The following is a 15,850-nucleotide window of genomic DNA, read 5'->3' as shown; positions in this document are numbered from 1 at the left end:
CATACAATGTGTGCAGACATCCAACTGTTCTGCAGCCCTCTAAAACACTCAAAACTTTGCAGTCTGTACCGGGGGGGGTGGTGTGTGTGAAAGGCCTTGCAGCACTTGGTGGTATTTTCATGCCTCTACGTTGCTGGAGTGGGCAGAGAAGCTAGAGGCCCGACTCCAGCCATATCCATGTGGCTGCACCTGAACTGTCTCAGCTGCAGAGGAATGGTCACTTTATACAAGGTGTCCCTAATGTGTGGCCGCTTCCCTCATCCGCCACCCTCCACCCCGCACATGCTTGTACACTACCTTCAACCTCTGAGTGTCCCTTAAAGTGCAGCCCGTCAAGTGCATGCCTTTCATATGCTGTTGTGAAATATGTCGGCGTGCAATCACGTCACTGTGGGCTGGCGACCCAGCAGTAGGGAAGGGGGAGGGGTGGGGGGGTGGGGGGGATGAGTCTGGTGGGCTAACCTCATTATCTGCTGATGTATTACAACAAGGTTCCTGATGCCTAATGGCAGGAAACGTGGCTGCCATCGACGGGCTGAGCAGATAATTGCAAACTGGTTTCACGGCATTGTGAAACCGAATTTTGACCTTCTCACCATATTGTCCACTCACGCCACCAAACACACCCAATGCCAGCGGGCAAGGACGGTTCTGTCCTAGTCTCTGGAGTGGGATTGGAACCCACAGCCTTCTAACCTAAGGCAAGCAAGAATGCTACATATTGAGCCACAGCAATCCGGAGCACTGCAATCAACTCAAGATACATGGAGGGCTCATTTCTGTTCCACTAGTAACCCAGTGGAGCTGAATACGTGAGAGCTCCTATGAGGACAGACGCCTGCCCTTTGTGTGATCTCCTGGCTTGATTTATCTTGACCTGTGCCAAATGGTTTTGACATGTGAGATCCGTGTAGAGATTGGCTCTGACTGGCATTCAGAGTTGTCACTTTCACGCAGAGCCTCCTGAGCACTTGGGTTATAAAAGCCCCTATTCTTTCCCTTCACATTGACATGAAGTCTCTTCTCCATCCCCCTCCTCAATGCTTCCTGAGTTGTTCCCTTTCTACTGCTTTTAAATGTCCCGTCACCACCTTCTCCAGGGTAGCTTTTTTATTTATTCATTCATGAGGATGTGGGCATCGCTGGCTGGGCCCAGCATTTACTGCCCATCCCTAATTGCCCCTTGAGAAGGTGGTGATGAGCCTTCTTGAACCGCTGCAGTCCATGTGGTGTTGGCACCTTCAAGTGGGGAGCATTCTGTCACACTCCTGACTTGTGCCTTGTAGATGGTGGACAGGCTGTGGGGACTCAGGAGGTGAGATACTCACTGTGGAATTCCAAACCCTCTGACCTGCTCTTGTAGCTAAAGTATTTATAAGGCTGGTCCAGTTCAGTTTCTGGGAATTAGGGATGAGGACACCACTGGCCTTGCCAGTACTTCCATATTCCAAAAATGAAGAAAAATAAAGTCTCATTAATTCTGCTTGTTCAAGTGATGGTCAGTAAAACCAAACAATGAGACAAGTGCATTTAGATTAAAAATATGTGCATGAGTGTCTAGAAATGAGAGGTGATCGGATGGACTACAGTTCGCTGGGATACATTTCCTGTCAGAACCTGTGAATTATTTTTTAATTTAAAAGTCTAATTTAATTTGATGGAACATGCAGAATAGATTTGTTTCTGTCACAAATTGTAACTAAGGCAGTCAGTGACAAATAGTCCCAATTAAAATTGTACTTTTAACTGGCTCAATGGGTCCTTCCCAGCAACTCCCTCTGGTGGCTTCACTGTGGTATTGTGTGTGTGTGTGTGTGTGTGTGTGTGTTTGTGTGTGTGTGTGTGTGTGTGTGTGTGTGTGTGTGTGTGTGTGTGTGTGTAGTATGCATATATTTTTTTTATTCATTCATATGGTATGGGCGTCGCTGGCTAGGCCAGCATTTATTGCCCAATCTCTCATTGCCCTTGAGAAGGTGGTGGTGAGCTGCCTCCTTGAACTGCTGCAGTCCATGTGGTGTAGGTACAGCCACAGCGCTGTTAGGGGGGGAGACTTTGTAGCAATTTGATACAACTGAGTGGTTTGTTAGGCCATTTCAGACAGCATTTAAGAGTCAACCACGTTGCTGTGGGCCTGGAGTCACATGTAGGCCAGACCAGATAAGGACGACAAGGGGCATTAGCAAACCAGATGGGTTTTTAATCACAATTGACAATGGTTTCATGGTCACCATTAGACTTTTAATTCCAGATTTTTTATTGGATTCAAATTTCACCATCTGCTGTGGTGGGACTGAAGCCTGGGCCCCAAGAGCATTACCCTGGGTCTCTGGAATACTAGTCCAATGGCCATACCACTATGCCATCACATGTGTGTGTGTGTACATGTGTGTGTGTATGTGTGTGTGCAGGTACTGGGAGAAAGGGGTGAAGGTGGTGCTAAACTGGGGCCTGGGGTCTTGGAGGGCCCGGACTTGGTGTTTCAGACAATTTCTTGTGGTCCACGCTGAACAGCCAGAGCTGCAGACCTGAAAGACCAGCTTAAAAACACGGGTCTGTTAGGCTGAGAGTTCCGATACTTTTTAAGCCGTCTGTCAGTGGCAGTGTCAATTTCACTAGTTGCTGCTGCTGCTTCCGACCTTCGGGCAGCTTCGTGATTCCGATTTTCTTTTTGAAAATCACGCCCGGAAACCATGAAGCTGCCCGAAGGTGGGAAGCAGCAACAGCAACTGAGATTGTTCCTGCTTGAAAAACGGTAAATCACATCCCTGTATTTTTACAACCAATTGGATGCTGTGTGTGGTGGATGGGGGTGGGGGTGGGTGGGTGGGTGGGGGGGGGGCGGGGGGGATGGTGTGGGGATGTGGATGCGAGAGGGGGTGATTGTGGGGGTGATGGGGGAAAGGTAGGATGGGATGTTGGGGGAACGTTTGGTGAGGGGATGGTTGGAGGGATGTTGGGGGGAAGATTGGTGGGGAGGTTGGGGGAAAGGTTGGGGAGGGTTGGGGGAAGGCTGGAGGAGGGTTTTGGTGGGATTGGGGAAAGGTTTTAAGGGCACTGAGCACCTTTATATTACAATAGCCTGAAGGCACATACAATTTCATACAGCATCCCCCTTTCTTCTTGAAAGAAAGCTTTCCTCCCTTCCAACTGAGTATAGCTGTTTACAATACAATCTTTACTTGCTATCCTTTCTCCCCCACCTCAAGTCTCTGACTTTATAAATTCAGACAGCCTTGAGGCTTGGCAGTTCACCCACATCTCAGCCTGTCACATTTGAAGGAATGGTAATAGTACTCTGTGTTTCTGGCACCTGATTATCTCCATTTGATTCACTATTTGCACTCCTTCAAGTTGTGATTCTCTTTATTAACAGCTCATCTGCTTTGTTCGGACATTGTGGGTTTTTCCTGTTCTTTCCGAAGGGAATTTGCACTCCATTCATTGAGGGTTGTTATTTCCTCCTGATACTTCTGTGTCGTCTCTGAAATTTGTTCAGACCTCAAACAGCTTGGTTCATTGTAGACTTCAGTTTATCGTGCGTTTTCAAAAGCAAATACTCAGCTTGAATCTTGCACTTCCAAATCTTCCAGTTCTGCCCTGATGTGAACATTTTCTTGTGGAACAGCTTAATTCACTTTTTGCACATTTTGCTTCTTTTAAGTTATCTCAGATAGCTTTCCTTCATTCACAGCCAACTGCTCACTCCATACTGCTATCTGCTGTTGCTGGTTGGGTACTGCATCAGCATTTTCAAGAAACTCTATTTTTAAGCTTTTTTGGCTGCATCTCAGCCATTTCTTTCTACTGCACTAAATCCTTTGGCTTGTGCATTTCATTGCACAGGCATTGGTTGGCAATCATTTTGTGGTTTACTTGAATATTGTCCCTCTCATTCTGGAGCCTTCTGTCTCCCTCGCCCTGGGGTTTTCTGTCTCCCTTGCCCTGGGGTTTTCTGTCTCCCTCGCCCTGGGATTTTCTGTCTCCCTCGCTCTGGAGTCTTTTGTCCTGGCATTTTATTGGGGGTGTGCTGGACTTTCTTCTACAGCCTGTTCTCTCCACAACTTGGAGTTTAAAATATCTGACCAAGCCTTTTAAATATCTCACAAATGTTGTTGAGTATTCATTTATACATTGGCTGTGGAATACTTTGCCTGCAAATGAACGAAACATGAATAAAAGCTTGCCAGCGTGGACTTCTTCTGATTTATTATTTAATTCAGTAATTCTCCCGTGAGCTAAAATTGTCTCCTATTCTTGGGTCTGGTTTAGCCATTTCCTTATTCAAAATGTGTCTGGCTCTTTTAGTTTTTTCATCATAGCTGTTTTTTTTTGTAGTAGTTACAATTTTAAATGTAGTTGCCTCTTTAAGGCTATCTGTGTAGTAACTTTTTCACTCAGGCTGTCTGCAGCTGTCAGTTCTGTCTTTGTGATTTTCCTGCACATTTTCGGGTTTGACAGGATCCCCGTGATCCTGGCTGTTTTTTTTTAAAACTATCCTAAAGAGAATAATACAGCAGCTCCTTCCTCTTTGTCTTTTATTTTGAACTCTGCAGGAACTTTTAAAACAGCAGTAATTCATTCCTCTGTACAAGGAGCCAGGGACTCGAATGAAAAGGTTTCCCCTTCTCTTAAACTCTGCAAGCTTTTTCCCTTTTTTTGAAACTGTGCTCTGCAGGTTTCTCTCTTTACTTTGCCAGCTGATTTTTATTTAACTTTTTTTCAACTTCAGTGCAGCACAGCCACTACTGCTCCAATCTGCTGAGACCCTGGGACTGCCACCTAGTTCATAATGCAAAGTACAGATTTTTTTTTTTGTAACTTTGCTCACCATCTTGTGAACTGACCAGGTTCTTTGACTCTGCATCACTCAGGATCTTGCAATTTTTTTGTAATTTTGCTCACTGTCTTGTGGCCTGACCAGGTTTCTTCACGCTGTGTCACTCAGGGTCTTGCAATGAACCTTCACTCGCTCTGATCAATTCCTCAACTGTTAAGTCAATAGCGAAGCTTCTTCAGTTGTTTCTTCAATATTTTTTCTTAGGCACGTGTCTCTCTAGTCAGGCTTTAGCTTCCATATCGTGGGGTTCTGTTCTGAGTTCATTGTTTAACTGCCACCTTTCATATCACTGCTGATCACCATTTTGTGTTATAAAATCATTTGTTGTCTCAATGATGAGATTTTGAGACTTATATGTCTAAACATGAACACATTAGTATTAATTCTTAACTATGTGCACATCCCAGTTACTGTCATGCATGGTGCTGCTGTCTCTAACCAGGCTCATTCTAGAGTGTTCTACCAGTCTATTACCATGTGACTCCATACATCATACTGTGGATGGTGTTATTCTTCAGTCCCACATTAATCCTTGCTCTGCCAAGCACCTTTACATTACAATGGCATGCAGGCACACACAGCATCATACAACAGGTGGTGGAATCATGGCTGGAGTTTATTTTGTTACTAGTGAAAGTTTACTCAGCAGGCTCTGTGGGGTGAGATTGACAGGACAGGAGTGCATAATGGGCTCACAGTGAATCGGTAACCTTTAATACACAATGATTTTCAAGCATCTTTTCCACTGATTTCAACCTTGTCCTTTGTCTACTTACCTATAATCTCACTCTACCTTGGTGCTTTTTATGAGTTTTTGAGATATTGAAATATTGTAATAAAGTTGTGCTGCATAGCAGATGCTGAAAATATCTTGTAGTGAGAAGCAGCGATCAGCAGAGGCTTCGGACTTGCTGATCATGAAACAGATACAATTGTGAACTGTTCAGTCTTTGTTCTCTGGTCTCTTAAAAGTTCTGCTGCACAGATATACCTGAGGCCTGGAAAGAGGAGAAGCCCCGGGGCACATGATTTCTCTTCCTAGCTGTTTGTGTGTGCGGGCGCATGTCTGTTAATGTGTGTGTGTCGGTGTCTGTGTTGGTATGTGTGTCTGTGTTGCTCTGTGTGTCCTGTGTGCGTGTCTGTGTGCGTGTCTGTGTGTGTGTGTGTGTGCGTCTGTTAACGTGTGTATGTCGGTGTTTGTGTTGTGTGTGTCTGTGTTGCTCTGTGTGCATGTGTGCATGTGTGTGTCTGTTAATATGTGTATGTCGGTGTTTGTGTTGGCGTGTGTGTGTGCGTGTGTGCCTGTGTGTCTGTGTTTGTGTGTGTGCCTGTGTGTGTCTTTGTGTCTGTGTGTGTCTGTGTTTGTCTGTGCGCCTGTGTGTTTGTGTGTGTGCTTCTGTGTGTGTGCTTGTGTCTGTGTGTGTCTGTGTTTGTCTGTGTGCCTGTGTGTTTGTGTGTGTGCGTCTGTGTGTGTGCTTGTGTCTGTGTGTGTCTGTGTTTGTCCATGTGCCTGTGTGTTTGTGTGTGTGCGTCTGTGTGTGTTCTTGTGTCTGTGTGTGTGTGTGTGTCTGTGTCTGATTGTTTTTATTTGCAATGGGGCAGTTTACCACAAGTGGTCGCGGTTTAGCACTGAACAAGACCGTGGGCCGAATAGCTTCCTTCTGTGCCAGAAATGACTCTGTGACTCTACATAAATGACTCATAGGGCAGAATTTTACGTTCCCTCGCCGACGGGTTTGTTGGCCGGGGTGTGGCCTTAGAATTCTTCGGATCGCCTTTCCACTGGGCTCTCGCTCGTCCAGACCTCTCTGCAATTTTACAGCGACACAGATGATGCCTAAGCCAACCCCCACCTGCCCTTGCTCCAGTTGAGACCTTCATGTGGCCAATTAATGACCACTTAAAGGCCGTTTCCCGCCCAGACACAATTTTAAGGTTAACGGGAGCAGTTCAGGTGCAGAGGTGAAAAGTGACTCTGCTGAGGCCTTGGGTGGGAAGTGGGAAGAGGGAGGGAGGGGGGTGGGGCAAGGCAGTGCCTCCATCAACGACCTCCTTCTTGACACTGGGTGCTCCCTCCAACCAAAGGTTCCAGCTACTGCAGGTGGGGGCTTGCTAACCCGCCCCCCCAGCCTCTCCACCAACAGCACCCCTACCACTTCTGCCCACCTCCCACAGGCCTCACCTCCCTTCCCCAGACTGAGACCCCAAAAACTTACCAGGTCCTGGACTCCTGGGACTTGGACCCTGGGGACTGCTTGCAATCCCAGTCCTGTCCACTGAAGCTTCTGGCGCTACTGGGGCTAAAGAGCTGCTGGCCTATCAGATTGGCCGGTAGCTCTCTGAGGCGGGACTTCTTTCTGGGTGAGGGGCGGAAGACCCGCCACCAGCCAATTAACACTCCTTGGAGCGTGAAATGGCTGCGGGGCAGCCAGCATCAGTGGGGATGTATTCACCGCCAACTTCTTGGATGGCCGGAAGGGATACTTTGCCCTCTGACCAATGCTGGCCACAGTCACTGCTGGCTCATTTGTAGGTTAGGCTGGAATTATTTCACATTGCACACAGTCAGACTGAGAGCAATCTGGGAATGTAAGAGCAGAGTCATGCCTTGAGTTGTGCATCCACTGAGGGAACTGTAAAGCCAATGACATAGGGGGCCTGTACGTGTGTTTGCAAGAAAAGAGAGAGCTTACATCTGTATAATGTCTCTCATGACCTATTTTAATGGAGGAAACTGCAGCATCTAATTTGTGCACAGCAAGACTCCAGAAAGAGCACTGAGGTACCTGAACAGATTAAATATTGTCAGTGATGTTGGAACTTAAGTTTCTCGTCTGACCCACAGGTGGATGCCAGTATCAGGAACGATTGAGGAGAACAAGCTTGTTCTTTGTAGGAGACCTAATAGAGACCTTCAAAATGATGAAGGGGCTTGATAGGACACCCCTGACACATTTAAGGCATGCACGAGGGAGAAGGAAATGGAGGGATTATAGGGCAGGATGGGATATGAGTGAGAGGCGGCTCACATGGAGCACAAGCACCAGCATAGACCATTTGGGTTGAATAGCCTCTGTGAGTGCTGCATACTCTATGGGTTGGATTTGGCCATGATCATTGGGACACTGTGGGGATTACTACCAGTGAGGTACTTTTGGCTATCATGTATTTTAACAGTCGTGAACCCCACATTACCCAACTTGTGAACTATGGAACTCCAACCTATCTACTCTAACTCTGCTCAATTACTCCAAAAGTAAGTTGAGAAAATGCCAAAATGCTTCAGTTTGCTAATGTTACCTAATATGTAAAGTTGATTGGAAAGAACACTATTTTCCCCATCGGATAGTGGATAGGGAACAGCCTCAGAGTCCGAGCGTGTAATTTGTTCAAATAAAATTGGCACCTTCAAAAGAAGCTGGGTCAATATTTGCTGAGAAGATGGATCGAGGATTAGAGAATTATCAATATCCCTGCTTGGCTGAAGGGAGGCGAAAGGACCTAACAGGCCAACAGATAGTGTGTGATGGGCTGAAAGGCCTTTTCTCACACTGGATTTTATGTTTCTTATCCATGGAGGATCTTAAATATATTTTGAGGAAGCAAAGCCAAGATTTGAAAGACCTCATTGAGCAAGAGAAGGTGAGGGCAGGAACAGAACAAATTATTTATGAGCAATGTTTGGTTGCTACTGATTTTGATGCATGAGAAAGCTATTAGTTAATTCTCCATCCATACACTCTCTTGCAGCAAGTACATCCTTTATCAGAGAGGTCGATCGCTATGAGAGCTAAGGTCACCAAGATGGTGGTGGTGATCATATTGCTGTTTACAGTCTGTTGGGGCCCCATCCAACTCTTCATCCTCTTCCAAGGTTTCTACACAAACTTCCAAGCCAACTATGAGACGTACAAAATTAAAACCTGGGCCAACTGCATGTCATATGCTAACTCTTCAATCAACCCCATTGTCTATGCCTTCATGGGTGAGAGTTTCAGGAAGTCATTCAAAAAAGCCTTCCCCTTTATGTTTAAGAAACGAGTGAGAGACAGCAGTGTTGCCAATGGTTCCAGAAATGCAGAGATGAAGTTTGTCACAGAGGGAGTCTTAAGTTCTTAGAAGGTGGCAATTGACCAGAAAATAATGGAATCCTCAGTAACTGAATGTCTGAGTGGTGCAAGTAGAAATTCTTCATCATTAACTCTACACGCCCTTCCTTTGAATTAGTGACTTTTGCCAAAATTCTAGTTAATGATCTAGTGAGTAATTGTCAGTTGGAATAGAGAACACCATTCAGTCCAACGAATCTATTCCCTCCAAAGCTCATCTAGCATACTATTCACCCAACCCAACTGATCTATCTTGGAATTTACCTAATCCAATGATCTACCATGGACTTGATCCCACCATAGGGTTGCCAACCCTCCAGGATTGGCCTGGAGTCTCCAGGAGTTGAAGATCAATCTCCAGGACACTGCTGTGTGCAGCCCTGGAGAAAAGCCATCAGGATATTTAAAAAGATTGTTTTTTTCTGTAATTGCCTTTGTCCAGGTATAAAAATATTGGAAATGGGAAAAAGTGCTGTTTGGTTGACAGTCAAGCATCATCCAATTGGGTAAGAGTCCCTTTTGCTTTGCAATTGGCGTAGGAAGGCAGTACGTCACTAGGATGGATGTGTTGGCTGACTAATGGCTGGACACTGGGAGCAAATCATGTGATGAAACCTCCAGGAATCCATTTAATCACAGTTGGCAACCTTACCCCACCAACACATCTGTAATGGATCCACCCAACTCAACTCATAATCTACTCAACCCAACTCATAGAGTCAAGAGCAAATTTCAGCCAATCAACTTTCAGTATTCAAATGAAGTGTGACTGCATGGCTTATTATTATTGAATACTACCTGTGTTGTGTCAACTTTGGGGTGATTACCGTCCAGATATTCAAAATGTTTTGCGAGATAGGACTGGAGCTAAAAGCAGAGCATTTTCCAACTTGGGAAATTCTGGATCAGCTGCATGGTTAAAGGATGGGAGGGAGGAGGATAATAAAAGTTAATAACAGCTTACTGGTTATGTGGGGACCAAGAGGCTTAAGTGTATTTGAGCTGTGGCTGAAGTGATAACTGGAGATCAACAGTAGCTACCCATCAGAGCATGAGCTTGCAATGTAATATATAATAGGGAACATGTAGCAAAAATCATCACTCATTAAAGGAAAGCATTTTGATATTGACTTTTGCAACCTTAGCACTTTGAAGTCAATTAATTACTTTTAAAAGTGTAGTCTCTGTTGTAGTTTAGAGAAATGTAGCCATTTTATGTCACAAACAGCTGTGGAATACATGATAAGGTAATATGTGTTTTTAGTGATGTTGGCGGAAGGATAACTTCTGTGAGGGCACTGGAGCGATTGCCCCTGCTTATTTTCAAACAGTGTGGAGCCTTGGTTGAAAATCTAATCTGAAAGCACTATCTCATCGACTGCACTGAAGAGTCAGCCTAGATTATGGGTCCCATTCTCTAGAGTGGGGCCTGAATCCTCAGACCTTTCTTCCCCCAAAAATATACTTGATTCATAAAATTTATAAAAGCACATGACGTGACAGTTCAAAGTTGACATTAGATAAGGTGTAAACCAAATTAGTTTCTGCCAATACTGTATGTTACTGCATTAACAATTAGTTCTTATTTATAATATTTGTTACGTCAAACATTCAGCCCGAGGGGTTTTACCCAGTTTCCAGTCCCTCGATTTTCTAGGGCTGAAAGATCTTCGATGGTGGCCTTTCCCCTTTGCAGTGGCTGCCTGCCCCAGGCTTTAGTGCGACCTTTAGCACATAGTCCTGGGCATTGGAACGTGCATCAAGTCTTGGGCAGACCAAAGATCGTCTTTCACTGATTGATGGTACCCCAGCCGCAGTGGTGTCTTACCATGGCCTGGGAACAGCCCATAGGTCAAAAGTCCCGTGTCACGGTGCTGCTTGGGATGAAGCTCAACAAAAACCACGGCATCTCTTTCCAGACCTCCTTTGCAAAGGCACCCTCTGTCTCAGAGACCCACCGAGCCATGGCTAACATGAGTTGGAGCAAAAAGGCACCTTTGAACAGCTGTCAGAGTGCTTGGAGCCAGAGTCCTGGGGTAGTGTAACACCATGGTTATATTATTGCTATCTTAATCACTAAGGAAAGCCATTCCACAATCTGGAAATCAAAGGAAGAGAGAAAAAGAAAATGAGAGAAGGAACTTGCATTTTAATATGAAGCACATTGCGTGGATGTCTCAAGCCATTTTGCACCCAGTGAAGTACAGTATTATTGTAAGGAAGAGAGCTTAAATCCGGAGTAATTGCAGTTAATTTGAAATCTATGTATTCCAAACCTGCTTTCTGTATTTGTAATATCAGCTGGAGTTCGTTATATTAAAGCAAATTGGAACAAGAACTCAAGGGCGAAGCATGTAATGTTTTCACAGTACATTTGGACAAGGTTCTGAGTCAAGTTGCCTCCTGTATTATGTTTGAGCTTCAGGTATAGGACTTTCTCACCAAGTGACATTGAGGGGCATATTGTCTGTATTATGTCATCCAATGGTCTTACATATGTACAGGACTTTGGTATTCAGTTGGTGTGAAGGAGGGAAGGGGGTGGTGGAAATTAATCAATTTTCTACAAATTCGTCAATATCTAGAAGGCACAAGTCAGGACTGTGATGGAACACTCTCCATTTGTCTGGATGAGTGCAGTTCCAACAACACTCAAGAAGCCATCCAGGACAAAGCAACCTGTTTGATTGGCATCTCATCCGCCACCTTAAACATTCACTCCCTCCTCCACCGATGTGCAGTAGCAGCAGTGCACACCATCCGCAAGATGCACCACAGCAACTTATCAAGGCTCCATCGACAGCACCTTCCAAACCCACGATCTCTGCCCCAAAGAAGGACAAGAGCAGCAGACACATGGGAACACCACCACCTGGAAGTTCCCCTCCAAGTCACTCACCATCCTGACTTGGAAAAATATCGCCATTCCTTCACTGTCGCTGGGTCAAAATCCTGGAACTCCCTCCCTAACAGCACTGTGGGTGTACCTACACTACATGGACTGCAGTGGGTCAAGAAGGCAGCTCACCACCACCTTCTCAATTAGGGATGGGTAATAAATGCTGGCCTAGCCAGCGATACCCCCATCCGATGAAAGAATTTTAAAAATTGTTAATGAAGGTAATCAATGAGTTGTGGGCATCAGCTCAGTTATTGAGCTTGAGGTATGTAAAACCACTGGATGACATAATACAGACAAAATGCCCCTCAATGTCACTTGGTGAGAAAGAGAGACTCCACACTTTTAATATCTGAAAGAAGAGAGCTTAGATTTGTCTTATCGTTGTGTTGTCAGTCCTACCACATTTATCCCCTTTTATACCAACTTTTATTGATGTAGGACGCATGTGAATTCCAACATTCATTTCAGCGACTACATGGTGGTATCAGCCTCCTGAATGGCTTTGAATAAATGCAGTGACTAGTCAGGAACTGGGTGATAGACAGGAAAAGGCCTCAGCCTTTCCGATTCCGAGTTTGTGCTGTCAATATATCTCAGCCAGAGGAGGTGGGGGTGGTTAGGAGAAGGGAAGTCGGGGCACTTCAGGCGCTTTGAGGCAATAGCCCTAAAGAAGAAGAATCAGAATCCTGCCTTCCGGATTGTTCCCTCTCAATCCATCCTGAAAAATGAGTGTTTGAATGCCAGGTGAGGAGAGTTTAAGGACAGTTGAGGATTTTTCTAATGGTTGCGCAGTGACTTAGATCAGGGTGGTCTTCCATCTTAAACAGGTGATTGCTTATGGTATTTTTGTGTCTTAACATTCAGGCCTGTTACAGACAGAAAAACAAACACAAGATTAGCACCTAAAAGATTCTGCCCTCTGGAATTACTTTCTGCAGTTGTTCTGCGGACATGGAGTCTGTGAAAGAGACCCTGGGAAATGTTCCAACATGTTGCTTGGTATTGAGCGCGAAGCTTCACAGGAAGATATTGAAATAAAGTTCACTACATTTTATTGAGGGGTTTAGCTGAGCTGAAATACACAGCCTGGGATGGAGCACCATGCTGACTTGCAATGTGAGATCGGCCCAGAACTTCTGATCTCCGGGTTGGGTCGTACCCCAGAGGTATCCAAAAAGACTCTCCCCTGGATGTCCCCACACAAGAACTGCACGGGAATTGCCCGAGAAGTTTAAACTTCCGATGGGGAATTGCCTTGCACCAGCAACTCTGATCTAAATTGGAGAATTGGAGACTTTGGATGGTTCCAACTCTCTTAGCAAAATAGTTACCCAGAAAAACTTAGAAGGATGAAGCCCATTTCTAACTTCTGGGTAACTTTAGGAATGAACACCTGACACCGCCCCACCTCCACTGGACCCCCTACTAGTAACCTGACCAACCCCCACCCCCCAACTACCTGAGAACCCCCCTGACCACCTCTCTGACCCTCCCCACCCCTATACCCCCAACTATCCCCTCCCCTCCCGACAAGCCTCATGACCTCTGACTACCCCCCAAGCCCAACTACCCTCCTGACAGCCCCTGACAAACCATCACCCACTCTCACTACCCTCCCTCCCTCACTGACTACCCCCACCCTCCCAACTCCCCCCTCAATCCCCCGACTACCCTCCCTACCCATGCTAGCCCCCCAACTTATCCTACCTCTGCCCCCCAACCCCCGACCCCCCCCATCCTACCTACTTACCTTATACACTTGCCTTCTCCCTGCTTCTCAAGGTGGCATTTGATCACAGGGACTTTGAAACTTACCGCTTTATGGCAGCTGTTAAAAGGGGGCATCACTTCACTTGCCCCGTCACTGCTGCCCTGCGCTGGAAGGGTCCAGGAACCAGGTGCGCTGCACAATTCTCAGCAAGCCCGGGTCGGAAGAGTGGGTGAAAAATGTGCAACATGGGTAAGCGGAGAGGAGCAAAATGGCGATCCGATTCCAAAGGACTTCCTAAGTTCTGGCTCATTGTTTTTAAAGGAGCAAGAGAAAGGTAATCAGTGGCAAAAAGCCTATCTCCAGAGACCAACTTCACCCACTTCACTTCTGACACTTTCCTCAATCCATTCCCTCTGCAGAAATACCTGGGCTGTGTAGTCACAATGTGGGAGCACAGGATGAAAGCTTTATTGCATACCAGTTTGCCCTGTTCACTACTTTCGTGTTAATTTTCGTGTTAACTACTTTACTGTTAATCTGCTTCCAATATACAGGTTGTCACCCCCCTTCCAAAAGCAAATACATTTAAAATTTCATATGATAATTTTAAAAATCTTGCATTCATATAGCACCATTTACACCACAAGATGTCCCAAAGTGTGTTACACCTAACGAGGTACTTTTGAAGTGTAGTCACTGTCGTAATGTACGAAACACAGCAGCCAATTTGCACACAGCAAGCTTCCACAACCAGCTATGGGATAATGGCCAGATAATCTGTTATAGTGATGTTATTTGAGGGATAAATATTGGGGAACACCAGCGGCAACTCTCCTACTCATCTTCAAAATAGTACCATGGGATTTCACCCAAGAGAGCACATCATTGGAAAGACAGCGCATCTGACAGTGCAGCACTCTCTCTGTACTGTACTGGAATGTCAATCATGAATTTTGTGCTCAAGTCCTTGAACCCACTGCCTTCTAAATCAGAGGCAAGAGTGTCACCCACTGAGCCCCAGCTACCACACACTCAGTTGCTAATCATGAATGGTCATGGTGGGGTTAGTGCAGTGAATATGGTGCTGGGCTGGTATCCTAGAGGAGGGGTCAGCAACTTCAATGCAAGACGTGCCATTTAAAAAAAAATGTAGACAAAAACACCATTCCTCGAGACCCATAATGCTATTACTCAAATTCCAATCATGATGAAAAACAAGAGAGACACATTTCAACAGCATTTTAAAAGCTAAAAGAAGTTTTTTAAAAAAAAGTTAATTGAATAAAACTTTCTCACAAGCACAATGTGAATAAAAGTTTAAGAAATGAAGGAAGCCATTTCACTGCTATCAATGTGGTTTTGATTGCTCAAGATCAGGAGGCACATGTGGATCCTTAATGAGCTGCATCCAGCTCCAGAGCCACAGGTTTGCTGCACATCCTTGTCCTAGAGGGTTGTCAGTTTCAACACCACTGTGACAAATTGGGACGGTGAGTTCAATTAGTCTAACAATTTGTAGCTCGCTCAAGAGTCTTTAGATGGTGGCTGGTTTACCAGTGTCCTGTAAGGAAGGGACCATACCACTTCTTACCTGGTCTGGCCTACATTATAAGATTGACCCTAATGTCATTGCAAAGTGAGCTTGCCAGCACCCTGAGAACTAATGTAAAAACATTCAGGGGCCATGAAGCTTAAATCGACTTATTAATATTATTAGTTTCAAAGCAATTCTGCAACTCAATTACTTGGTAGGGAAAAAGGTTTCACCTAATTTACCTTCTTACTCCTGACTTCCTCATTCTTACCTGCCCTATGTATCACCTGTCCAGGTGAATCTTATCTGACACAAAATAAATATAAGGCAGCTTACTATGGGCAGTCCTCAGTCTCCCTGCAGCCAGTGCGATCGTTGTTCTAAGAACAGTAACCTAACTGCACCAGAAACTTTATTGCTTTCTAATTGTCTCAGTGTCCCTTTTCTCTTGCAGTATAAATTGTTGTGATTGCTTGTTTGAAATTTGGCATTCTTGTGTTTGTCCTGATAAGTGCAAGATGAAAATCTTCAGCAACATGTCTCTCTTTTCAACGATATTCAATGTCTTCTAAACCTATGAACCAAATCTTTTAAAAGGTCCACTCGGTACATCAGCGAGAAGGGCCTGACCAATCCTTATTGTCATTAAAGACACTGCAGCATTAGTTGGTTTCCTGGTTGACCATCCTGCACGGAATCACGTGGAGTGATACAGGAGGGATCCTGGAGCCTCTGACTCTGCCCCTTCAGGGAAAAA

At 45.2% G+C, this 15,850-nt stretch overlaps 1 protein-coding gene across 1 annotated transcript in view; it reads left to right on the top strand.

Moving 5' to 3' along the window:
* LOC121271426 (G-protein coupled receptor 54-like) overlaps positions 1-9,479 on the top strand; it is a 35,027-nt gene extending 25,548 nt beyond the window's left edge. The window contains exon 5 of the mRNA XM_041177433.1: positions 8,588-9,479. Within this exon, the coding sequence (XP_041033367.1) occupies positions 8,588-8,956 (369 nt within the window). The 3' untranslated portion in view covers positions 8,957-9,479. The remainder of the gene's footprint in view (positions 1-8,587) is intronic.
* The last annotated feature ends 6,371 nt before the right edge of the window (positions 9,480-15,850 follow it).

Source organism: Carcharodon carcharias, chromosome 30 (genome assembly GCF_017639515.1).
Source record: "Carcharodon carcharias isolate sCarCar2 chromosome 30, sCarCar2.pri, whole genome shotgun sequence".
Lineage (NCBI taxonomy): Eukaryota > Metazoa > Chordata > Chondrichthyes > Lamniformes > Lamnidae > Carcharodon > Carcharodon carcharias.
This window is presented reverse-complemented; position numbering and strand designations above follow the sequence as displayed.